At 42.3% G+C, this 26,613-nt stretch overlaps 1 protein-coding gene across 6 annotated transcripts in view; it reads right to left on the bottom strand.

The window, feature by feature from the left end:
* Positions 1-10,940: 10,940 nt before the first annotated feature.
* Positions 10,941-26,613, bottom strand: part of LOC139420884 (seizure related 6 homolog (mouse)-like 2) — an 82,255-nt gene continuing 66,582 nt past the window's right edge. For 5 of the 6 annotated variants that reach the window (XM_071171271.1, XM_071171272.1, XM_071171273.1 and 2 more), the window contains 6 exons: positions 19,500-19,694; positions 17,633-17,824; positions 17,440-17,478; positions 14,950-15,067; positions 14,650-14,761; positions 10,941-12,285 (listed from right to left, as the gene is read on the bottom strand). In XM_071171271.1, the coding sequence (XP_071027372.1) occupies positions 12,256-12,285; positions 14,650-14,761; positions 14,950-15,067; positions 17,440-17,478; positions 17,633-17,824; positions 19,500-19,694 (686 nt within the window). In that variant the 3' untranslated portion in view covers positions 10,941-12,255. The remainder of the gene's footprint in view (positions 12,286-14,649; positions 14,762-14,949; positions 15,068-17,439; positions 17,479-17,632; positions 17,825-19,499; positions 19,695-26,613) is intronic. The other variant, XM_071171274.1, reaches the window with a different exon arrangement.

Raw genomic sequence — 26,613 nt, 5'->3', positions numbered from 1 at the left:
GTTCGAACAACGCGACTCTAACCAGAGCATAACGGACCTATTTATTATTTTATTTTATTTTTCATCCCCGGATTCCCATCGCAAACGGAACATTTTGAGCTCCTGGGCAACAATATCCAGACCCACGACCGGTCCATCGATGTCACTGCATGAAGAGGAATAAACAGATACCCCCATCGCGACGTCCCCAAAGGCTAACTCTCTAGCCCTTGCTATCTCCTTGCTTGCAAATTCGGCCTGCTAACTGCTAGCTTGTTTAGCCCGGTCCGCTAACTGCTACCGTGTTTAGCACCGTCTACTAACTGTTAGCTTGTTAGCACAGGCCTGCTAACCGTCTGAATCGCCGCGTCCCAAACACTCACTGAACCCATATTTACTTTCTATCCCTTTTCGATTTTTAATTTGTTTATACCTTCCGGTAACCTGCCTCACCCAATGTGATACGGAACCGCTATTATCTTTACATTTTTAGAACACACTCAAGAACCTCCAGAAGCTAACCAGCTAACTGGCTACAAGCTATTTGGTCATTGTTAGTTTTCTAACCTGGATAACACTCGCCAGTCCAGCTTCCCTGCCCCATCCACCGCTGCCCCTTGGACACTGATCACTTGGCTACATAGCTGATGCATGCTGGACTGTCCATTAATCACGGTAATCCATTCTGCTTGTTTATGTTTTATCTGTCGGCCCCAGCCGCACTTAGGCTCTGTGTGTAGTTAATCCGACCCTCTCTGCCTAATCAATCGCCATTCTACCTGCTGTTGTTGTGCTAGCTGATTAGCTGTTGTCTCACCTACTGTTTTAGCTAGCTCTCCCAATTCAACACCTGTGATTACTGTATGCCTCGCTGTATGTCTCTCTCAAATGTCAATATGCCTTGTATACTGTTGTGCAGGTTAGTTATCATTGTTTTAGTTTACAATGGAGCCCCTAGTTCCACTCTTTATACCCCTGTTACCTCCTTTGTCCCACCCCCCACACATGCGGTGACCTCACCCATTACAACCAGCATGTCCAGAGATACAACCTCCCTCATCATCACCCAGTGCCTGGGCTTACCTCCGCTGTACCCGCACCCCACCATACCCCTGTTTGCGCATTATGCCCTGAATATATTCTACCATGCCCAGAAACCTGCTCCTCTTATTCTCTGTCCCCAACGCCCTAGGCGACCAGTTTTGATAGCCTTCAGCCGCACCCTCATACTACTCCTTCTCTGTTCCGCGGGTGATGTGGAGGTAAACCCAGGCCCTGCATGTCCCCAGGCACCCTCATTTGTTGACTTCTGTGATCGAAAAAGCCTGGGTTTCATGCATGTCAACATCAGAAGCCTCCTCCCTAAGTTTGTCTTACTCACTGCTCTAGCACACTCTGCTAACCCTGATGTCCTTGCCGTGTCTGAATCCTGGCTCAGGAAGGCCACCAAAAATTCTGAGATTTCCATACCCAACTATAACATCTTCCGTCAAGATAGAACTGCCAAAGGAGGAGGAGTTGCAGTCTACTGCAGAGATAGCCTGCAAAGTAATGTCATACTTTCCAGGTCCATACCCAAACAGTTCGAACTACTAATTTTGAAAATTACTCTCTCCAGAAATAAGTCTCTCACTGTTGCCGCCTGCTACCGACCCCCCTCAGCTCCCAGCTGTGCCCTGGACACCATTTGTGAATTGATCGCCCCCCATCTAGCTTCAGAGTTTGTTCTGTTAGGTGACCTAAACTGGGATATGCTTAACACCCCGGCAGTCCTACAATCTAAGCTAGATGCCCTCAATCTCACTCAAATCATCAAGGAACCCACCAGGTACAACCCTAACTCTGTAAACAAGGGCACCCTCATTGACGTCATCCTGACCAACTGGCCCTCCAAATACACCTCCGCTGTCTTCAACCAGGATCTCAGCGATCACTGCCTCATTGTATGTATCCGCTACGGAGTCGCAGTCAAACGACCACCCCTCATCACTGTCAAACGCTCCCTAAAACACTTCTGTGAGCAGGCCTTTCTAATCGACCTGGCCCGGGTATCCTGGAAGGACATTGACCTCATCCCGTCAGTTGAGGATGCCTGGTCTTTCTTTAAAAGTAACTTCCTCACCATTTTAGATAAGCATGCTCCGTTCAAAAAATGCAGAACTAAGAACAGATATAGCCCCTGGTTCACTCCAGACCTGACTGCCCTCGACCAGCACAAAAACATCCTGTGGCGGACTGCACTAACATCGAACAGTCCCCGCGATATGCAACTGTTCAGGGAAGTCAGGAACCAATACACACAGTCAGTCAGGAAAGCTAAAGCCAACTTCTTCAGGCAAAAGTTTGCATCCTGTAGCTCCAACTCCAAAAAGTTCTGGGACACTGTGAAGTCCATGGAGAACAAGAGCACCTCCTCCCAGCTGCCCACTGCACTGAGGCTAGGTAACACGGTCACCACCGATAAATCCATGATTATCGAAAACTTCAACAAGCATTTCTCAACGGCTGGCCATGCCTTCCGCCTGGCTACTCCAACCTCGTCCAACAGCCCCCCCCCCCCGCAGCTACTCGCCCAAGCCTCTCCAGGTTCTCCTTTACCCAAATCCAGATAGAAGATGTTCTGAAAGAGCTGCAAAACCTGGACCCGTACAAATCAGCTGGGCTTGACAATCTGGACCCTCTATTCCTGAAACTATCCGCCGCCATTGTCGCAACCCCTATTACCAGCCTGTTCAACCTCTCTTTCATATCGTCTGAGATCCCCAAGGATTGGAAAGCTGCCGCAGTCATCCCCCTCTTCAAAGGGGGCGACACCCTGGACGCAAACTGTTACAGACCAATATCCATCCTGCCCTGCCTATCTAAGGTCTTCGAAAGCCAAGTCAACAAACAGATCACTGACCATCTTGAATCCCACCGTACCTTCTCCGCTGTGCAATCTGGTTTCCGAGCCGGTCACGGGTGTACCTCAGCCACGCTCAAGGTACTAAACGATATCATAACCGCCATCGATAAAAGACAGTACTGTGCAGCCGTCTTCATAGACCTTGCCAAGGCTTTCGACTCTGTCAATCACCGTATTCTTATTGGCAGACTCAGTAGCCTCGGTTTTTCGGATGACTGCCTTGCCTGGTTCACCAATTACTTTGCAGACAGAGTTCAGTGTGTCAAATCGGAGGGCATGCTGTCCGGTCCTCTGGCAGTCTCTATGGGGGTGCCACAGGGTTCAATTCTCGGGCCGACTCTTTTCTCTGTATATATCAATGATGTTTCTCATGCTGCGGGCGATTCCCTGATCCACCTCTACGCAGACGACACCATTCTATATACTTCCGGCCCGTCCTTGGACACTGTGCTATCTAACCTCCAAACGAGCTTCAATGCCATACAGCACTCCTTCCGTGGCCTCCAACTGCTCTTAAACGCTAGTAAAACCAAATGCATGCTTTTCAACCGTTCGCTGCCTGCACCTGCACGCCTGACCAGCATCACCACCCTGGATGGTTCCGACCTTGAATATGTGGACATCTATAAGTACCTAGGTGTCTGGCTAGACTCTAAACTCTCCTTCCAGACCCATATCAAACATCTCCAATCGAAAATCAAATCAAGAGTCGGCTTTCTATTCCGCAACAAAGCCTCCTTCACTCACGCCGCCAAACTTACCCTAGTAAAACTGACTATCCTACCGATCCTCGACTTCGGCGATGTCATCTACAAAATTGCTTCCAACACTCTACTCAGCAAACTGGATGCAGTTTATCACAGTGCCATCCGTTTTGTCACTAAAGCACCTTATACCACCCACCACTGCGACTTGTATGCTCTAGTCGGCTGGCCCTCGCTACATATTCGTCGCCAGACCCACTGGCTCCAGGTCATCTACAAGTCCATGCTAGGTAAAGCTCCGCCTTATCTCAGTTCACTGGTTACGATGGCAACACCCATCCGTAGCACGCGCTCCAGCAGGTGTATCTCACTGATCATCCCTAAAGCCAACACCTCATTTGGTCGCCTTTCGTTCCAGTTCTCTGCTGCCTGTGATTGGAACGAATTGCAAAAATCGCTGAAGTTGGAGACTTTTATCTCCCTCACCAACTTCAAACATCTGCTATCTGAGCAGCTAACCGATCGCTGCAGCTGTACATAGTCTATTGGTAAATAGCCCACCCATTTTCACCTACCTCATCCCCATACTGTTTTTATTTATTTATTTTTCTGCTCTTTTGCACACCAATATCTCTACCTTTACATAACCATCTGATCATTTATCACTCCAGTGTTAATCTGCATAATTGTAATTATTTGCCTACCTTCTCATGCCTTTTGCACACAATGTATATATAGACTCCCCTTTTTTCTACTGTGTTATTGACTTGTTAATTGTTTACTCCATGTGTAACTCTGTGTTGTCTGTTCACACTGCTATGCCTTATCTTGGCCAGGTCGCAGTTGCAAATGAGAACTTGTTCTCAACTAGCCTACCTGGTTAAATAAAGGTGAAATAAAAAAATAAATTAAAAAAAATCATTTAACGTGGAGTGCCTTCTCCCTCTGACCAGCAGAAACACAAACAATTATCACAAGACCACTTTTGGTTTCCGAATCCACAGCACCCAACTCTGTTTTCACCCACCCTGAAATGACAAATGGATCAGCCAAAAGGCAAGAGTCACTCCAACTGTCACAGACTCATCTTTATCCTGACCCTCGGTGCAAGCCTCGGCTCAGAGAACTTCACCACACCTACTACCTCTGATACCTCCTGTCTTCAGCTCACCCTGCTTACACTTTCTACCAATCTTCTAAAACAAACCATCTCCCCTTTTCCTGCAATTTTTAACCGACTCAAGCTCACCCTCTTCCTCCATCTCTTTCTCAGACCTCCTCTGCCTCTCTTTTTCCCCCTCCATTCCTCCTACGTATTCCAAGTATATGTCTCCTTATCAGTGGCTGTCAGTGCTGTTTATGGGATGACGCATTTTTTTCATGAGCATCAAATCAAATGTATTTATATAGCACTTCGTACATCAGCTGATATCTCAAAGTGCTGTACAGAAACCCAGCCTAAAACCCCAAACAGCAAGCAATGCAGGTGTAGAAGCACGGTGGCTAGGAAAAACTCCCTAGAAAGGCCAAAACCTAGGAAGAAACCTAGAGAGGAACTAGGCTATATGGGGTGCCCAGTCCTCTTCTGGTTGTGCCGGGTGGAGATTATAACAGAACATGGTCAAGATGTTCAAATGTTCATAAATGACCAGCATGGTCAAATAATAATAATCACAGGCAGAACAGTTGAAACTGGAGCAGCAGCACGGCCAGGTGGACTGGGGTCAGCAAGGAGTCATCATGCCAGGTAGACTAGACCTGAGGCATGGTCCTAGGGCTCAGGTCCTCCGAGAGAGAGAAAGAAAGAAAGAGAGAATTAGAGAGTGCATACTTAAATTCACACAGGACACCGGATAGGACAGGAGAAGTACTCCAGATATAACAAACTGACCATAAATACTGGAGGCTGAGACAGGACAGCATGGTCTTATTTCTATTACAGCATATTGGATTACTGTCATCCATATTCCATTCAATGTAACATCGATAGGTTTAGGCTACTATATGATACTCAAACACCTGATCACGGGTAAACACCACATTGTATCAGTTCTCGACCGAGGTAAAAACAGATTCAGGTTGGACATTCAATGGATATTCGCCTGTAGTTCTCCTTACGTCCACCAACAGCAGTTAGGGACCGTCAACATAGTGACAAATCATATTTTTCTAAATTCAATATCTCTTTAATCATTACTCCTAAAACTTTCAAAACTACCCTGATGGCAGAGACACATATTGCACAAACTTTTTTTAAGGAGATTTACATCTCGCACTATTTTAAATGATTTAAAATATATATATATATTATTCAATTGCGCCTTGGTCTTGTGACCCACACACCTCAAACAAAGTTTATAATGTACACTCAGTGGGCCTACACATTGCACACCCTTCTGTTTGTCCATTTGCATCTCATGAGATTTTACAATGAGTTTCAAATTTCAATAGCTCCTAGTCATATGACTTACAACCCTCAAGCTACTTTCAGAATATCCACTGAATAACCGTATATGTAGCACACCCTTTTTGTTTGTATATTTTCATCTCACACGATTTTACATACATTTTTCAAACTTTCTAATTTCAATAGCTCCTTGGTCATGTGACCTACTGATCTCAAACAAGGTTTAGAATGTACACTCAGTGGCACCTTTTGCAATGTGTAGGCCCCCTGAATGTACATTCTGAACCTTGTTTGAGGTCAGTAGGTCACATGACTAAGGAGCTATTGAAATGTAACATTTTGAAAAATTCATGCAAAATCACCTGAGATGAAAAGGGACAAACAAAAGGGTGTGCAATATAGAAGGGTAGTCAGTGGACATTCTGAACCTTGGTTGAGGTCAGTAGGTCACATGACTAAGGAGCTATTGAAATTCAAATGTAAAAAAAGGTTTGTACTTTGGTTACGCTCCCTAACTAATTAAACTAGGAATATGGAATGCTGCTCAGATTTCCACATGTTTATTAGCTTTGGGAAGCGAATTAATGTCCAAAACGTGAAAATAAGACATGTGCAATGTTGTGTGCAATTTTTACAACATACTGACACTTATTTGAAGTTTGTGGCTTAAGGGGTTTGAAAGCTACTGAGGTTTGAAAGCGCAAATTTCTGGCGAATATCCAACCTGAAACTATCGTTACCTTGGTTCCTTCTCGCCTCTATACACTCTCCTCCTCTCACCTTTTCCATTCCTTTGTGGACTTGAATGCACAACACATCAGCTGTGCGTGACCAGGCGAAAAAAAAACTTTCCAAGCCAAACCATGTCATATCTGCAACACACAGCCTACATCATTGTCCCCATATTAGCTAAAGTAACGTCCTAGTCAACATAACTAATGCGTTAGTAAACATGCAGTAAAGTAAGTGTTAAGTCAGTAAGCAGTTACACTGGTGGGCCCCAGTGGCAATAAAGTAATAAAACCAATCGCTTACCTTGACATGAAGAGTTCCAGTGTTGTAGAAAGAAAGGGAATCGCTAATAAGGTACACAATAGTACATTTTGGTAGACAGAATGTGCTCTTTAGTAAAAGGGGTGAATCGGTTATCAAAAAGAAAGGAGGACCAAGGCACTCTTCATATAATTAATTGAAATGTATTTATTTGTATTTAATGTTCAATAGAAACAAAGTTTTAAAAATCCGACACTGGCCTTCGTCAGGGAGAAGGCCATGCAGCCGAAACGCGCCAGATTTTTAAAACTGTGTTGGATAGTCATAGCCAGCTAGCTAACATAGCACCCCTCTGTTTGAGCAGGGTATCTGAGTAGGCTAAACTAGCCAGCAGCATTTGTAGCTAAGTAAGTGAAACTGAAAGTGGAAAAAAATTATGAAATCTCTCTCTCTCTCGCTCCTCCATTTTTGAAGAAATTAATTTGTTCAAAACTGTTCAACTATTGTCTTTCTGTCTCTGAGTCACTTACTCACCACATTGTATGCACTGCAGCGCTAGCTACCTGTAAATTTTGCTTTCAGTAGTAGATTCATTCTCTGATCCTTTGATTGGATGGACAACTTGTCAGTTCATGCGCCAAGAGCTCTGATAGGTTGGAGGACGTCCTCCGGAAGTTGTCATAATTACTGTGTAAGTCTATGGAAGGGGGTGAGAACCAAGAACCTCCCAGGTTTTGTATTGAAGTCAATGTACCCAAAGGAGGATGGAAGCAAGCTGTCCTCCGGCTACACAAGCTACTGTTGAGGGTACTGTAGACCATCAAATCAAATTTTATTTCAAATCAAATTTTATTTGTAACATACACATGGTTAGCAGATGTTTATGCGAGTGTAGCGAAATGCTTGTGCTTCTAGTTCCGACAATGCAGTAATAACCAACAAGTAATCTAACCTAACAATTCACAACAACTACCTTATACACACACGTGTAAAGGGATGAAGAATATGTACATTTTAATTTATTTATCCGTTATTTTACCAGGTAAGTTGACTGAGAACACGTTCTCATTTGCAGCAACGACCTGGGGAATAGTTACAGGGGAGAGGAGGGGGATGAATGAGCCAATTGTAAACTGGGGATTATTCGGTGACCGGGATGGTTTGAGGGCCAGATTGGGAATTTAGCCAGGACACCGGGGTTAACAGCCCTACTCTTACGATAAGGGCCATGGGATCTTTAATGACATACATCTTGTTCTTGCCTTCTCAAGGGACGCCATTTAACCGGCTGTCACAATCTCCGTACAATCAGCAAGAACCCCTCGGGATGTAGCGCTCAAAAGTGCATCCCACTTATAAAGCAGCTGCTTCGTCTTGATGTTCGTCTTTATCAAAAGCTACCACAACGCTTTTACATTTCAAACAAGCGCACTCCTGCAGCCACCATCCCGACAAGATTAGCGTCCAGACAGCAACAATAAGACTTCCGATTTTACAATTTTGTCTCAAAAATAAAGGTCTGCGCTAAAACGCTATGTGTATACTAAATCATTATTTTCTTGCAGCTTTGCATAGTCATAGTGCATAATCTTACAAATATGTTCCAAATTATACAATGACATTAAGACATTAAATGCATTACAATTTCTCAATGTACTTCACCTCATAATGTAGTAGTAGTTAATAGTCAGTATTAGTAATGTTATGTATGTGACTGGTGCTATGCTTATAAGTGTTTCTTGGTCCTTACAGATCCTATCAGAGTTTTAATTTATTTTCAGTTTGTGGTATAGCTAGATGATTATAGCAAATATTTTTCTATAACTAACACGGTTCTATCTGTGATTATACTGTATGGCCTAGCGGCTTACAGCCTCATGTGTATTATACTAGTTGCAACCTCTAGTAGCTGAAAGCCTCATGTGTCTTATCCTAGTTCTGTGAAACCATAATGCTATGTGCTGTGCCTAGCAGTTGTCATACTATCTATTGGGTAATTCAGAGTTTGTGACCATTTCCCCATGCAACAGAACACAGCCACCAATGCAATTCTCTGTATATGGAATACATATTGGACTGTAGAGGAAAAAGTTTATTACCTGTCTCAGCTAAAGTCAGTTGGAAAAGGTATCTACTAACCAAATATGTTTAGTTTTGGAGGGGGACTGTGTCGTACGGACAGTTGCTGGCTTTTCACTCCACCCCTTCCATAGCCCCCAATGCAATACACTGTATTGGACTGTCTACTACCCGTCTCAGCTAAATTGGGGTGGTCATAAGTCATAAGAAGTGTTTGCTGGACTTTTACTGTGGTCAAAAAGCTTAAAATGGGGTTCCTGGACACTATACGGTTCAAATCTAGCACTGTGTCATATGATGCATACAATGAGTGTACATAACCTTAGTTACACCTGCTCTTTCCATGACAGACTGACCACGTGAATCCAGGTGTAACCTATGATCCCTAGCTATTGATGTCAGTGTAAGATGAAGGGAAATAGACTGGTTAGCCCTTTCCTGCACTAAATGCCCAAAAGCACCCTCTTTGGCCTCATGGGTGGAATGCTATTAAAAAATCTGGTGTTTCTATGTCAAACATGTTATATCTATGTTATATTTCGGTTTTCTGTGATGTACAGTACCTGTCACGACTGCCACCGAAGGTGGCTCATCTTCCTGTTCGGGCGGCGCTCGGCGGTCGTCGTCACCGGTCTACTAGCTGCCACCGATCCCCTTTTCTGTTAGTTTTGTCTTAATGGTTACACCTGTTTCTTGTTTAGGTTTTGGTTAGGGCTATTTAAGCCCTGTTCATTTTTCTGGTTGTGCTATTTTCTTGTTTTCTCTGTACTGTTTGGGTCCTGATTTTGGGCCGGTCATTTGTTGCGCCTGGTGTTTTGACGTGACCGTTTTCTCTGCCGGAATAAACACGATTGGCCTTTACCCTCTGCTCTCTGCGCCTGACTCCGCACCCAATACTCCTAGAAGTGCTTAACAGTACCAGTCAAAGTTTGGACTCACCTACTCATTCAAGGGTTTTTCTTTGTTTACTATTTTCTACATTGTAGAATAATAGTGAAGACATCAAAACTATGAAATAACGCATATGGAATCACGTAGTAACCAAAAAAGTGTTAAACAAATAATGTATTTGAGATTCTTCAAAGTAGCCACCCTTTGCCTTGATGACAGCTTGAACATGAGCCTCATATATATTTTCAGTTTGTACTATTTTTTTTAAATGTCATCTTGTCACTAGCAATATAATGTATAAATGTGTCACAGTCCCCTTTAAGACTAAATCCATTTTGCAATGACTGTACTTGAACTCGACATGATTCTGATTCCACATCCTTTTGACTATCTGGAAATAGGTCAACACAATGAAAGTGATACCAATATGCACAGATATCACATGCTAGCATTGCTCATTTACTGTTATTTGGTGATTTACAGAAACAAAACAGTGTTTGGGTTTATTTTGCTGTGTGACCCATTCCTCACCATATTTATGTTTCACTGCATTTCTCCTTCCCACTCTGTGTTTTTGTATCAATTAGTGTACTGTCTTTGACTGTGTTTCACTGACTTAAGTTTGTCACCCTTATCTCCTATGTCATTAAATATGGGTGACAGGCTTAAAGGGTTGGCCAACTCAACCTGTTCCTCAATCTATTTAACAGATTAACAGCAGTAAATTGGTGTGATTGTTCCTCCACAGAGCAGTTCCTCCATAGAGTATAACAGATCAAACTTTAAACAATGTACACATCTGATATTTTGTCTTGGGCATTCAGTCTTCTGTACATGCACAATAGAATTTAAAAGCTATTACAAATGTTTAAAGAATATAACAGATGCTTTTATCCAGAGGGATTTACATGACATTAAAGTGCATTACTTTTCATACTGGTCCCCCGTGGGAATCAAACCCACAACTGAGCCACACAAGACCTTTCACCATTCAGAGACTTTTATTTAATATTACATTTCAGCAAATAAATAATGCCTTCATGACAAATTATGATGCAAATAATACCTTTACAATGCAAAAGAGTCTCCTGGACCCCTATATTGGCACAGTGAATTAAATTAGATTTACTGTTCAGACAATAAACTGGTAAGAAATTCAAAAAGCATGTCAGTTAAATACTGCATCACAGTAAGCAGCCAAGTTAGCTTATTTTCTTCAACATAGTGCATATACAACATCTTCAAATTTGCACTGATAACAATGATAATCGTTGATAATCATAACATGATTCAGCAGAAGCGGTAAAATATACAATCATTGCGTGCTATAAGCGTGACAACATTCAGGTCTTCACCTTTTTCTCAGTCAAGTGGAAATACACTTCAGAAATGGCAAAGAACAATATGAAATGCTGGCTTTGTAATTTTACATTTTACTATGGAAACGAGAGTTGAAACATGAAGTTACATTACATTATGCAATGTTATATTTTGGCACTGAATTTTCTGTATATATGAGCCTCAATATTCCACCAAATATTTACATTCAATGTGTGTATGCATCTCTCTCGCTCTCTCTCTTTCTCTCTCTGTGTGTCTGTGTGTGTATACTGTGTGCAACTGAGCATGAGAGTGTGTCTGCTTTCCTGTCTCTCCCTTTACTTTTTTGTTTCTCTCTATGTGATTTTACCTCATAAATATATCTCAGCTCTCCCTTTTTCTGTCTCTCCTTCCATATTATCCATCGCTTAACCTCTGTAAGGCACCAATCCTAATTTTAGACAAAAAGTTGGACTGTGGAAAACAGCACACCACTGGGAGACAGTCATCGCTGCACACAATGAACAGATGAAGACAAGGGCCTAGATTCAATCTGGGCCGTGGAAAATCCACGTTAAAGTGCAACATTTAAAGGTAATTTCCAATTGAACTGACATATGCAGAGTTTACCGTGAATGTCGTCTCCACTAGCGCTGGAACATTGCCTTTAACATTGTTTTGCATAGCGGACAAATCACGATCGGATTGAATCTGGCCCAAGGAAGGGCAAACCTACAATCACTGACAATCAATCAGCGACTGGGAAATTAGAGACACAAACAAAAGAAAAATTAGGTGTAAAGACACAAACTCAAAGATAAAGAGAGAGAACAAAAGTGAGAGGCAAGGAAGAGGAAATAGCAGAATGGGAGATGAGGGAAGTGAAAGAAGTCATCTGAAAGACAAAGAAAATGGTTCCTCTTCCTCCAGATCTCTATCTATCTGTGGGTTTTCATTCTTCTCAAGACTTTTCTTCTTCAAATGGACACCTCATACTCCCGTGTGTCCTAGGAACCAGGTAGCAATACAACAGACCGAAATAACAATTAATTTAAAGAAGAAAATGCTACAGCAAAATATCCTCAGCAGTTTAGGACATGCAATCTCCAGGATTCATAAGCAACGGACTAGAGTATACACTTTTCGTTAACTTACAGTCAATAGCATGGCAACTTCCAGCCAAATAAAAAGCAAAGTTACAGATAACATTTTCCTAAATACTAGTCAAAAGGTGAAAAGTTGATTATTAAAGTTGATACAATATAGACATAGATAACTCCACAACAAAGTCAAATTCTGCTATACTAACAACCTAGGGTTTGATTCCCAGTTGGTTACACAGACAGGGCTAATCGTGTCCTGGCTAGGGGTTTAGGTTAGCTAGTTCCTACCCAGCTATAGCTAAGGCCTCGATTCAATCAGATCGAGCGTTAACCCGCGTTGGCAGTGTTGGAGGTGTGTATGAAAGCGGTATGAAATGACAAATCGGTGAGCACCTGCTCTTCTGCCACCAACCACTCCCTTTCTTATTATCCCTACTACCTCATTAGAAGTTCAAAATGGCAATAGAAACTGTAGCTTCTATACATAATAGAAATAATGACAGGCTAATGCATGTTTTCATGTTCATTTGGAGGGGGGGATTTCTATCAGTTTAATCGAGGTGTAGACAATAGAACATCACACATTAGAGTGTTTGAACATGTAATGCGGCTGCTTGACTTGTTTGGTATAAAGTCGGGTGAGGTTTCGTTGCACGTCCATGATAGGGTAACGCAAGGAACCACTTGTGTATTTGACAGCTCTAACGCAGTTCCACCTCAGACACTGCCAAAACAACCACTATGCGGATCTGATAGAATCTAGCCCCAAAGTGAGAGGGCTTGGGCAATACTCACCCATTATGTACCCCACGCGCTCGGTAGCCAATGTGAGCAAGACCTTTAAACAGGTCAACATTCAATAACATGATTCAGCAATCGCACTTCACACTGCAACATGCAATCTCAATCACACTCCACACTGCCCTTTCCCACCTGGACAAAAGGAACACCTATGTGAGAATGCTATTCATTGACTACAGCTCAGCGTTCAACACCATAATGCCCAAGAAGCTCATCACTAAGCTAAGGACCCTGGGACTAAACACCTCGCTCTGCAACTGGATCCTGGACTTCCTGACGGGCCGCTCTCATGTGGTAAGGGTAGGCAACAACATATCTGCCACACTGATCCTCAACACTGGGGCCCCTCAGGGGTGTGTACTTTGTCCCCTCCTTTTCTCCCTGTTCACCCACGACTGCGTGGCCAAACACGACTCCAACACCATCATTAAGTTTGCTGACGACCCAACAGTGGTAGGCCTGATCACCGACAACAATGAGAAAGCCTATAGGGAAGAGGTCAGAGAACTGGCAGTGTGGTGCCAGGACAACAACCTCTCCCTCAACATGAGCCAGACAAAGGAGCTGATTGTGGACTACAGGAAAAGGCAGGCCAAACAGGCCACCATTAACTTCAAGGGGGCTGTAGTGAAGCGGTCGAGAGTTTCAAGTTCCTTGGTGTCCACATCACCAACGATTTATCATGGTCCAACCACACCAAGACAGTTGTGAAGAGGGCACGACAACGCTTTTTCCCCCTCAGGAGACTGAGAAGATTTGGCATGGGTCCCCTGATCCTCAAAAATTTCTACAGCTGCACCATCGAGAGCATCCTGACCGGTTGCATCACCGCCTGGTATGGCAACTGCTCGGCATCTGACCGTAAGAGAGTAGTGCATACAGCCCAGTACATCACTGGAGCCAAGCTTCATGCAATCCAGGACCTATATAATAGGCGGTGTCAGAGGAAAGCCCATAAAATTGTCAGAGACTTCAGTCACCCAAGTCATAGACTGTTTTCTCTGTTACCGGAGCGGTACCGGTACCGGAGTCTAGAACCAAAAGGCTCCTTAACAGCTTCTACCACCAAGCCATAAGACTGCTGAATAATTATTCAAAGGGACACCGGACTATTACATTGACCCCCTCTCCATTTGTTTTGTACACTGCTGCTACTCGCTGTTTATTATCTATGCATAGTCACTTTACCCCTACCTACATGTACAAATTACCTCAACTAACCTGTACCCCCGCACACTGACTCAGTACCAATACCCCCTGTAATATAGCTTCGTAATTGTTATGTTATAGTGTTACTTTTTATCATTTTTTACTTTAGTTTATTTGGTAAATATGTTCTTAACTCTTCTTGAACTGCACTGTTGGTTAAGGGCTTGTAAGTTTCACAGCAAGGTAATACTTGTTGTATTCTGCACATGTGACAAATAAAGTTTGATTTGATTAGGCAAAAATAGGGTAAATACTCACCCCTGCCTCATATAGAGGGTTGTTGAAGTCAGACTCCACAGTAATTGGGCTGTATGAGTGGGTGTGAGAGAGAGACTTCCAGAAAAGTGGCTTCCACTGCAGTCTACATACACTGAGGGAGAGGGAAAAGGGAAATAAAGGTTAAAGGGAGAGAATACAGAATACAGTCAACTTCTGATATCTGATCTATGCAATGGCTCAGTACTGTTGTGTGTGTGTGTTAGGTCAGACCATGCAAATATCTGGTGAAAGAAAGAAGAATGCATTTGAATTGTGACTACTGAACTGCACAGCACTTACTTTGTGTAATACATGTAGATTCCACCAATCAGAAGGATGACCAGGATGATTGGCAGGATGATTGCCAAGGCAATGTTCTCACTTAGCATCTGGTGGGAGGGTTCAAATGACTGGGATACTAGGGAAATAATCCAAAATATTAAATGAAAGAAGAAGTTAAAGAAAGGCGATTAAAGGGGAATTCCACCCCTTTTCAACCTAATTTTCATTATTTCCATTACCATCCCACTGAGCACACCACGTAATTTCAACGTGAGCAATTAGGTCATATTTGGTTGAGACATTGATCAACTTATATTCACCCACTCAAAAAGACAGCCAAAAGTTTGTTGAATTCCCAATGTGTTATCAATACGATTGAGACGGAATCTGCAGCATTTACCATGAACACGGGAACATTGACCTTACAATCCGCCTTTTTCACAACCCGCGATCAGATTGAATCCAGCCCTATTCTTTAACTTAGATTTTTGGTTGAGATGGAGATGTGAATCCAACATAACAATTATTAACTTGTTGATAAACTGGATTTAAAAATAAATCTGATAGTGGAGATAAAGTTGAAGATCTGACATCGTTTCTAAAGTACAAATTCATCATACAAATTTGTCTATGTTGAAAATTGTTTACCATGACGTTTCTATGTTCTGTAGTTAGAAAGAAGAAGAAAGGTTCTGATACAGTGCCTTGCGAAAGTATTCGGCCCCCTTGAACTTTGCGACCTTTTGCCACATTTCAGGCTTCAAACATAAAGATATAAAACTGTATTTTTTTGTGAAGAATCAACAACAAGTGGGACACAATCATGAAGTGGAACGACATTTATTGGATATTTCAAACTTTTTTAACAAATCAAAAACTGAAAAATTGGGCGTGCAAAATTATTCAGCCCCCTTAAGTTAATACTTTGTAGCGCCACCTTTTGCTGCGATTACAGCTGTAAGTCGCTTGGGGTATGTCTCTATCAGTTTTGCACATCGAGAGACTGACATTTTTTCCCATTCCTCCTTGCAAAACAGCTCGAGCTCAGTGAGGTTGGATGGAGAGCATTTGTGAACAGCAGTTTTCAGTTCTTTCCACAGATTCTCGATTGGATTCAGGTCTGGACTTGGCCATTCTAACACCTGGATATGTTTATTTTTGAACCATTCCATTGTAGATTTTGCTTTATGTTTTGGATCATTGTCTTGTTGGAAGACAAATCTCCGTCCCAGTCTCAGGTCTTTTGCAGACTCCATCAGGTTTTCTTCCAGAATGGTCCTGTATTTGGCTCCATCCATCTTCCCATCAATTTTAACAATTTTCCCTGTCCCTGCTGAAGAAAAGCAGGCCCAAACCATGATGCTGCCACCACCATGTTTGACAGTGGGATGGTGTGTTCAGCTGTGTTGCTTTTACGCCAAACATAACGTTTTGCATTGTTGCCAAAAAGTTCAATTTTGGTTTCATCTGACCAGAGCACCTTCTTCCACATGTTTGGTGTGTCTCCCAGGTGGCTTGTGGCAAACTTTAAACGACACTTTTTATGGATATCTTTAAGAAATGGCTTTCTTCTTGCCACTCTTCCATAAAGGCCAGATTTGTGCAATATACGACTGATTGTTGTCCTATGGACAGAGTCTCCCACCTCAGCTGTAGATCTCTGCAGTTCATCCAGAGTGATCATGGGCCTCTTGGCTGCATCTCTGATCAGTCTTCTCCTTGTATAAGCTGAAAGTTTAGAGGGACGGCCAGGTCTTGGTAGATTTGCAGTGGTCTGATACTCCTTCCATTTCAATATTATCGCTTGCACAGTGCTCCTTGGGATGTTTAAAGCTTGGGAAATATTTTTGTATCCAAATCCGGCTTTAAACTTCTTCACAACAGTATCTCGGACCTGCCTGGTGTGTTCTTTGTTCTTCATGATGCTCTCTGCGCTTTTAACGGACCTCTGAGACTATCACAGTGCAGGTGCATTTATACGGAGACTTGATTACACACAGGTGGATTGTATTTATCATCATTAGTCATTTAGGTCAACATTGGATCATTCAGAGATCCTCACTGAACTTCTGGAGAGAGTTTGCTGCACTGAAAGTAAAGGGGCTGAATAATTTTGCACGCCCAATTTTTCAGTTTTTGATTTGTTAAAAAAGTTTGAAATATCCAATAAATGTCTTTCCACTTCATGATTGTGTCCCACTTGTTGTTGATTCTTCACAAAAAAATACAGTTTTATATCTTTATGTTTGAAGCCTGAAATGTGGCAAAAGGTCGCAAAGTTCAAGGGGGCCGAATACTTTCGCAAGGCACTGTATCATCAAATTGCATTAAAAGTAAAAATATTTGATTTTCAAAACCTACTACGAGTTTCTTGCCAGGGGGAGGCATTTTCCTCCTCCCTGTGTCACCATGAATCTCATAGTCTTTGTAAGTAACTGGAGAATGAATATGAGGTTGAAAAGTGCCGAAATTCCCCTAAAGAAGACGTAGAAGAAGACGAAAAATCACCTTCTAATTTATGATCGTCCAACAGCTCCTCGTATGCCACTGATAGATGGAGAGATGCAGATTATTATTATAAGATCATCATTCCTCATTCCTTCTTTACAAAATGTTAAAGTGTTTCAATTCTCATGCAGATTTTCTTGAAACCCCTCTAACCCCTCATCCTCATATCCAGCAGTCCAATGTAGATTGTCACCTTTGCAGAATGGTGGTGGACTGTTCCATTGAGATGGGTGGCCCGGAACACAGTTGATAATAACCTCCCCAATGAGTTCATAGCCCTCATAGCAGAAAAAACGTAGCGTCTCTCCTGCCTGGTAGCTATGCTTGTACAATGTCTGGTAACCATTGTCTGGCACACCTGGGTTTGGGCATGGGTCATACTTCACTGTTTAGGGAAAATAAATAAAAATGGAGGGAAAGAGAGAGAGAGAGAGAGAGAGAGAGAGAGAGAGAGAGAGAGTGAGTGAGTGAGTGAGAGAGAGAGAGAGCAATGCCTTCAGAAAATATTAACAGCCCTTTTTCCACATTTTGTTGTGTTACAATCAGAATTTAAGATCGATTAAATTGAGATTATTTGTTACTGGCCTACACATAATACCCGATAATACCCGATAATGTGAAAGTGGAATTATGAAAGTGGAATTAAAGCTAAAATGTCTTGGGTCAATAACTATTCAACCCATTGTTATGACAAGCCTAAATAAGTTCAGGACTAAAAATGTGCTTAACAAGTCACATAAATTAAATGGACTCAATCTGTGCGCAATAAAAGTTAACATTATTTTTTAATGACTACCTTGTCTCTGTACCCCACACATACAATTATCTGTAAGGTCCATCAGTCGAGCAGTGAATTTCAAACACAGTTTCAACCACAAAGATATATTGGTAGATGGGTAAAAATGAAAATAAACCAACATTGAATATCCTTTTGAGCAAGGTGAAGTTATAAATTACACTTTGTATGGTGTATCAATACACCCAGTCACTACAAAGATACAGGCAGGAGAGGAAGGAAACCACTCAGGGATTTCACCATGAGGCCAAAGGTGTTAGAGTTAGAGTTTTATGACTGTGATAGGAAACAACTGAGGATGGATTAACAACATTGTAGTTACTCCACAATATTAACCTAATTGGTAGAGTGAAAAAATGAAGCCTATACAGAATACAAATATTCTAAAACCTGCATCCTGTTTGCAACAAGGCACTAAAGTAATACTGCAAAATATGTGGCAAAATCTTTTGGGGCAAATCCAATACAACACATTACCGGGTGCCACCCTCCATATTTTCAAGCATAGTGGTGGCAGCATCATGTTATGGGTATGCCTGTAATTGTTAAGGACTGGGGAGTTTTTCAGGATAAAAAATAAATGTGATTGAGCTAAGCACAGGCAAACGCCTAGAGGAAAGGTTCAGTTTGCTTTCCACCAGACGGAGATTAATTCACCTTTCAGCAGGACAATAACATAAAACACAAGGCCAAATCTACAATGGAGTTGCTCACCAAGACAGGGGATGTTCCTGAGTGGCCGAGTCACAGTTTTGACTTAAACCTGCTTGAAAATCTATGACAAAGACCTGAAAATAGTTGTCTAGTATTGATCAACAACCAATCTGACTGAGCTTGAAGAATTTTGAAAATAATAATGGGCAAATGTTGCACAATCCAGGTGTGGAAAGCTCTTAGAGACTTGTCTAGAAAGCTGTAATCGCTGCCAAAGCTGATGCAACATGTATTGACTCTGGGGGTTGAATACTTATCTAATCCAGATTCAGTATATTAGTGTTTTATTTTTCATACTTTTTAATTATTATTATTTTTTTTACAAATGTTAGAATTTTTCTTCCATTTTGACATTACAGTATTATGTGTTGATCGCTGGCAAAAAAAAGAGACAATTAAATCCATTTTAATCCCACTTTGTAACACAACAAAATGTGGAAAAAGTCAAGGGGTGTGAGTACTTTCTGAAGACAGTGTATAGTCCCATAGAATTACAGTGTTTGACATCAATCTCAACACACACAGACAAACACCCAGGGGAGTGACTCACAGACACATTTGGGGCTGCGATCACTCCACTTGGGGGTGCCTGTATCCCTTCCGTGGCAGGAGATCTGGCCAGGGCCCTCCAGCTGGTAACCCTGGTTACAGGAGAAGCGTACCACTGTTCCAACAGCGAATCCAGACTCTGGGCGTACCGAACGCGCTCCGTTCACCACCTCCCCCGGATCAGGACATTGCTGGACTGCGGACGATAAGGGTATACAAGACATGACGTAAAATTTTGTATACATTTTTTTTAATCTACCCTGGCACTACAGATGAAACAGAGCTAAATGAGTGAACAACAGCACACCTATTTTCTGATATGTAGATGATTGATTTGTAAGCCTTGAAACAATTGAGACATGGATTGTGTATGGTGCCATTCATTGGGTGAATTGGCAAGACAAAAGATTTAAGTGCCTTTGAATGGGGTATCTACTAGACGCACCGGTTTGAGCGTGTCAAGAACTGCAACGCTGCCGGTAAGAATTATCCACCACCCAAAGGACATCCAGCCAACTTGACACAACTGTGGGAAGCACAGGAGGTTGGTGGCACCTTAATTGGGGAGGGTGGACTTGTGGTAATGGCTGAAATGGAATGAGTGGAATGGTATCAAATACATCAAACACATGGTTTTCATGTTTGACGCTATTCCATTTGCTCCGTTCCAGACATTATTATGAGCTGTCCTCCCCTCAGCAGCCTCCTGTGGTGGGAAGCATTGGGGTGAACATGGGCGAGCATCCCTGTGGAACGCTTTCAACACCTTGTAGAGTCCATGCCCCAACGAATTGAGGCTGTTCTGAGGGCAAAAAGGGGTGCAACTCAATATTAGGAAGGTGTTCCTAATGTCTTGCACACTCCGTGTATGTACATACAGTATATGCAGGATTTTTTATTTAAAAAAATTACTTGAGAAAATCATAACATAATTTTTTTTTAAATTAAATATATTTTGTGGCACATATATCATGCTGAATCTGTATGAACTTATGAACCATAGTACGATTAACTGTTTATATTGAAAAGAGATACATGAAACTCCTGAGCTGTCATTCACAATTTGTTATGTAATGTCATATTTTTTATTGTATATAACTGCCTTATTGTTGTTGGATCCCAGTAAGGGCCTATGCGTTTAAACAAGATGCACTCTCCACTGGCGGGAGTATGGTGCCATAGTAATAATTCATTTTAAACAAATTCCAAATGCAAGCTTCATATGTAAATGATACATTTCAAGCAATTGTTACGTACCAAAATACCAGTAGGTCTATGCTAGTAATTGTTGCCCCATTGCTGATGAGTTTGCAAAGTAAACAGTTAATATTCTTGATTACCAAACCATTTTTGGAGCTGCATATTTATTTATTATGGCAATCCTCTCTTCCTATAATTTGATGTTTGCTCTGCACCAGATCCAGATAGCTGTACAGAAAATCAAAAATCTGTTTGCCAGCTCACCACCCGACCTGTGTTTGCTGGTCCAATCATAGAGCCCAATCATTGTGCTTTTCACTAGCCAATCTGTTGCAGTTTTTTTGCGTGTAGAGTAATCCACGTAGTCTCTGTGCCACAACATTACAAACCTGGCCAAATAATTTCAAGTCATCAGTCTCAAGTCCAAGTCAAGTCATTTTATTTTCTGTCAAGTCGAATCTCAAATCATCAAATTTGTGACTCAGGTAGACTTCAACAGGTAGAGTCCAGGTAGAGTCCAACTAACAACTCTGTCTGTTATCACTTGGCTCATGTAAATTTAGTAGTTACCACTTTAACCCCTGTAAGTCTAAGCCCTTCGATCACAATATCTACTAAGCTAACATATGAAATTGTTTCATCATTTAGCCATTTGATTTGGAATTTTAGGACCCCTGTAGGTATACAAAAATGATATCTATTTTAACTTTTTTATTAGCAAGGGATGTTAATACTTTCTGAAGGAATTTTTATTTCTCTCTCTCTGGACCTGAGCCCTAGGATCATGCCTCAGGACTACCTGACTCCTGGCTGTCCCTAGTCCACCTGGTTGTACTGCTGATCCAGTTTCTGCTGTTTTGCCTGTGGCTATGGAACCCTGACCTGTTCACCAGAGGTGCTACCTTGTCATGCTGTTGCTCCAGTTTCAACTGTTCTGCCTACGGCAATGGAACCCTGACCTGTTCACCAGACGTGCTATCGTGCTACCTGCTGTTTTCGACCCTCTCTCTCTCTCTCCCTCCCTCTCTCACTCTCTCTCTCTCTCTAACTCACCTGCTGTCTCCACCTCTGAATGCTCATCATCCTGAGGTGCTGATCTGTTGCACCCTCTACAACAGGGGTGTCAAAGTCAAATGGACGGAGGGCCAAATAAAAAAATCAGCTACAAGACGAGGGCCGGACTGTTCGAATGTTCATTGAAAAATTTTTAAATTACGCATATAGTCTAGTGAACCTAATTGAACCTACTGAAAACCTAACAAATATATTACAATATGATCAGATAAATAAAGCAATATTTTCTTATGGCTCTGTCAGTAATCTTTAATTTTCAACAGACACAAAAGACAAATTTCCTTTATATAAATATCCCCATAACATGAACATTAAATGAAAGAAACCGGTATTCAAGGCACCATCAGTAGACTATATTTTCTATTTTAGCAAAAGTGGGCTAAATTTACTTCAAAGAAAAAACAATAATAGCAATTTTCTATCATCCACTCAACTGAAATATTTTTAAAATATAATTGGATTGAAATACAAAAAAATAAAGTGCAAAAATCTATTAATCAAAAACAACACTTTGTTTAAGGAGAAGTAACATGCAGTGAAAACAAATATTACATTTTAACTTTTAAACTTGAACTGAGTAAAAACTCTAAATATGTGATTGCACAGTAATGTTCACTTGTTTGAGGTTGAGGGTGATACTTGGTGGTGTCCCATCTTTTCCACAAGTTCATCAATGTTCGGGGTAAGGCTCTGAGCTGAAGAAATCCTCAGAATTGAGTGGAGGTGTTCAGCAGTAAGTCGACTTCTGTGTGATGTTTTGTTCAGGTTCATCAAAGAAAACAGTTGTTCACACAGGTATGTGCTGCCAAACATAGACAACGTTTGAGCAGCCTGGATGCGCAGCTGGGGCATTGTGCCGGGGAGGAAACGGGCGAACTCCGCAGCACCCACTGCCGCATATTTTGCCCTCAGTGCATCATTGCATTGGAGGTCAATCAACTCCATTTGGAGGTTTGGTGGTGAGCTTTCCACGTCAACAGCAAATGGGTTACCGAGCAGTTCCAACCTGCTTTTTTGTGCTTCAAAGTCAGCAAATCGGCGTCGAAAGTCAGCGGCAAGCATACCTATTTTATCAGCCAACTGTGTGCTCGGGAACGCACTGGTAGAGAGCTTCTCTTTCATGGTCTGGCAGCTGGGAAAGTGGCTCAAATTTTCTTTCCGCATCTGCGTCTCCCACAGAGTCAGTTTGGTTTTAAATGCCTTCACTGTACTGTACATATCAGAGATGACACGATCCCGACCCTGCAGCTGCAAGTTTATTGCATTCAGATGACTCGTAATGTCACACAGAAAAGCCATTTCACACAGAAACATTTCGTCTCGGAGTTGTGTTGTGTCTTTCCCTTTGCTGTCCAAGAACAGACAAATCTCCTCACGAAGCTCGAAACATCTTTGAAGCACCTTTCCCTGGCTTAGCCATCGCACCTCTGTGTGATAAGGCAAATCACCATGCTCCGTTTCTAACTCCGTCAGAAATGCCTTGAACTGGCGGTGATTCAAACCTTTGGCTCTGATAAAGTTAACTGTGCGCGTGATGATGCTCATTACATGCTCCATTTTCAAGGCTTTACCGCACAACGCTTCCTGGTGTATGATACAATGATAAGCTGTCAGCTCACCTGTCGCGTTTTCCTCTTGCATCTTTTCCCGTATCTTCGCCACCAGTCCGCTCCTGTGTCCACACATCGCAGGTGCTCCGTCGGTTGTCAAACCCACGAGTTTTTCCCAAGGCAGCTCCATCTCATTTACACATCTTGACACCTCTTCATACAAATCATGCCCCGTAGTTGTGCCATGCATAGGACGTAAAGCCAAAAACTCCTCTGTCACGCTTAGGTTGGAGTCCACTCCGCGGATGAAAATTGACAACTGGGCAATGTCAGAAATGTCGGTGCTCTCATCCACAGCCAAGGAATATGCAATAAAATCTTTTCCCTTTTTCACAAGCTGCTCTTTTAGATTGATGGACAACTGGTCTACTCTCTCGGCAATGGTGTTTCTGCTCAGACTCACATTTAAAAAGAGTTGCCTTTTTTCTGGGCAAACTTCGTCACAAACTTTAATCATGCAGTTTTTGATGAAATCCCCCTCCGTAAATGGCCGGGCTGATTTAGCGATCTCTTCTGCCAAAATAAAACTGGCCTTGACAGTTGCGTCCGCGTGTGTGTCCGCGTGTTTCGTTTCATAATGTCGTCTCAGATTATACTCTTTCAGTACCGCCACACTTTCTCCACACAGAAGACACACAGGTTTTCCAGCTACCTTCGTGAACATATACTCCGACTCCCACCTTGTTTGAAACCCCCGGTTCTCAGTATCCACCTTCCGTTTTGCCATTTTTGATGGGTATCTGAAAGTTAATTTTACTGTGATGCTGACGACTGCTGTGCCAATAAATATTGAAATGAAGCAGCCTACTGCTCGGTGCGTCACCTTTGCATTGTGGGAAATGTAGTATTGGTGCGTGTAAAAGATCTGCGGGCTGCCGGCTTGCTGCGGGCCGGTTCTAATAATAAATCAAGATCATCCCAGGGGCCGTAAAAAACCTTCTTGCGGGCCGGATGTGGCCCGCGGGCCTTGACTCTGACATATGTGCTCTACAACCACTGTGATAATTATTTGACCCTGCTGGTCATCTATGAACGTTTGAACATCTTGAAGAACGATCTGGCCTTAATGGCCATGTACTCTTATAATCTCCACACGGCACAGCAAGATTTGACGATGTTTAAATCCTAAACAACATGCCTATTCATTGTTTGAAGTATAATTGTAGGTCAAAGCTGTGTGCTGGAAAACCTTGATAGAGCAGGCATTGTGGTGCTCATGAATTGCCTTTATGTCTCGGCTTCAGACCGAGACAAAAACATAGTTTTTTTGTTTTCATAGAGATAGCATTCGAACCCAGGTCTGGATGCTAGGCAACAATCCTGCTCCACCCATGGCTCCACCCTGGCCCTTCTTTGGACACTGTGTTAACTAACCACGAGCTTCAATGCCATACAACTCTCCTTCCGTGGCCTCCAACTGCTCTTAAATGCAAGTAAAATTAAAAGCATGCTCTTCAACCGATCGCTGCTCGCACCTGCCCGCCCGTCCAGCATCACTACTCTGTACGGTTCTGACTTAGAATATGTGAACAACTACAAATACCTAGGTGTCTGGTTAGATTGTAAACTCTCCTTCCAGACTCACATTAAGCATCTCCAATCCAAAATTAAATCTAGAATCGGCTTCCCATTTCGCAGCAAAGCATCCTTCACTCATGCTGCCAAACATACCCTTGTAAAACTGACCATCCTACCGATCCTCGACTTCGGCGATGTCATTTACAAAATAGCTTCCAACACTCTACTCAGGAAATTGGATGCAGTCTATCACAGTGCCATCCGTTTTGTCACCAAAGCCCCATATCCAACCCACCACTGCGACCTGTATGCTCTTGTTGGCTGGCCCTTGCTTCATACTCGTCGCCAAACCCACTGGCTCCAGGTCATCTATAAGTCTTTGCTAGGTAAAGCCCTGCCTTATCTCAGCTCACTGGTCACCATAGCAGCATGCGCTCCAGCAGGTATATTTCACTGGTCACCCCCAAAGCCAATTCCTCCTTTAGCGGCCTTTCCTTCCAGTTCTCTGCTGCCAATGACTGGAACGAACTGCAAAAATCACTGAAGCTGGAGACTCATATCTCCCTCTCTAACTTTAAACACCAGCTGTCAGAGCAGCTCACAGATCACTGCACCTGTACATAGCCCATCTGTAAATAGCCCATCCAACTACCTCATCATATTTTTTTGCTACTTTGCACCCCAGTATCTCTACTTGCACATTTATCTTCTGCACATCTATCACTCCAGTGTTTAATTGCTAAATTGTAATTATTTTGCCACTTTGACCTATTTATTGCCTTATCTTACCTCATTTGCAAACACTCTATATATACTTTTCTATTGTGTTATTGACTGTATGTTTGTTTATTCCATGTGTAACTCTGTGTTGTTGTTTGTGTCGCACTGCTTTGCTTTATCTTGGCCAGGCTGCAGTTGTAAATGAGAACTTGTTCTCAACTAGCCTACCTGGTTAAATAAAGGTGAAATAAAAAATAAATCCAGTGTGAGAAACTTGCTAGCAAATATTTGCACTATGGAACTAAATAAATAGTGCACTCTGAACCACAAAACGTATTTGCTAGATTCATAATAGTGTTGTTGGACAAAGCAAGGACAGTAAACTTCGAAACGTGATAGTTTTATTGGGATTTGCAGATGTTGTTGGTACAATAAATAATTACCTTTAAAGGGAAGGTTGCACAATACAGTGCATTCAGAAAGTATTCAGACCCCTTGACTTTTTCAAAAAAAAATTACGTTACAGCCTTATTCTAAAATGGATTAAATGTTTTTTTTCCGCTCATCAATCTACACAAAATACCCCATAATGACAAAGCAAAAACAGGTTTTAGGAATTTTTGCAAATGTATTAAAAACAAAATAGTACATTTACATAAGTATTAAGACCCTTTACCCAGTACTTTGTTGAAGCACCTTTGGCAGCGATTACAGCCTCGAGTCTTCTTGGGTATGACGCTATAAGCTTGGCACACCTGCACTTGGAGTTTATCCCATTCTTCTCTGCAGATCCTCTCAACCTCTGTCTGGTTGGATGGGGAGCGTCATTGCACAGCTCTTTTCAGGGCTCTCCAGAGATGTTCGATCAGATTCAAGTCCGGACTCTGTCTTGGTCACTCATGGACATTAAGAGACTTGTCCCGAAGCCACTCCTGCTTTGTCTTGGCTCTGTGCTTAGGGTTGTTGTCCTGTTGGACGGTGAACCTTTACCCC

This window comes from Oncorhynchus clarkii, chromosome 12 (genome assembly GCF_045791955.1).
Source record: "Oncorhynchus clarkii lewisi isolate Uvic-CL-2024 chromosome 12, UVic_Ocla_1.0, whole genome shotgun sequence".
NCBI classification, from domain to species: domain Eukaryota; kingdom Metazoa; phylum Chordata; class Actinopteri; order Salmoniformes; family Salmonidae; genus Oncorhynchus; species Oncorhynchus clarkii.
This window is presented reverse-complemented; position numbering and strand designations above follow the sequence as displayed.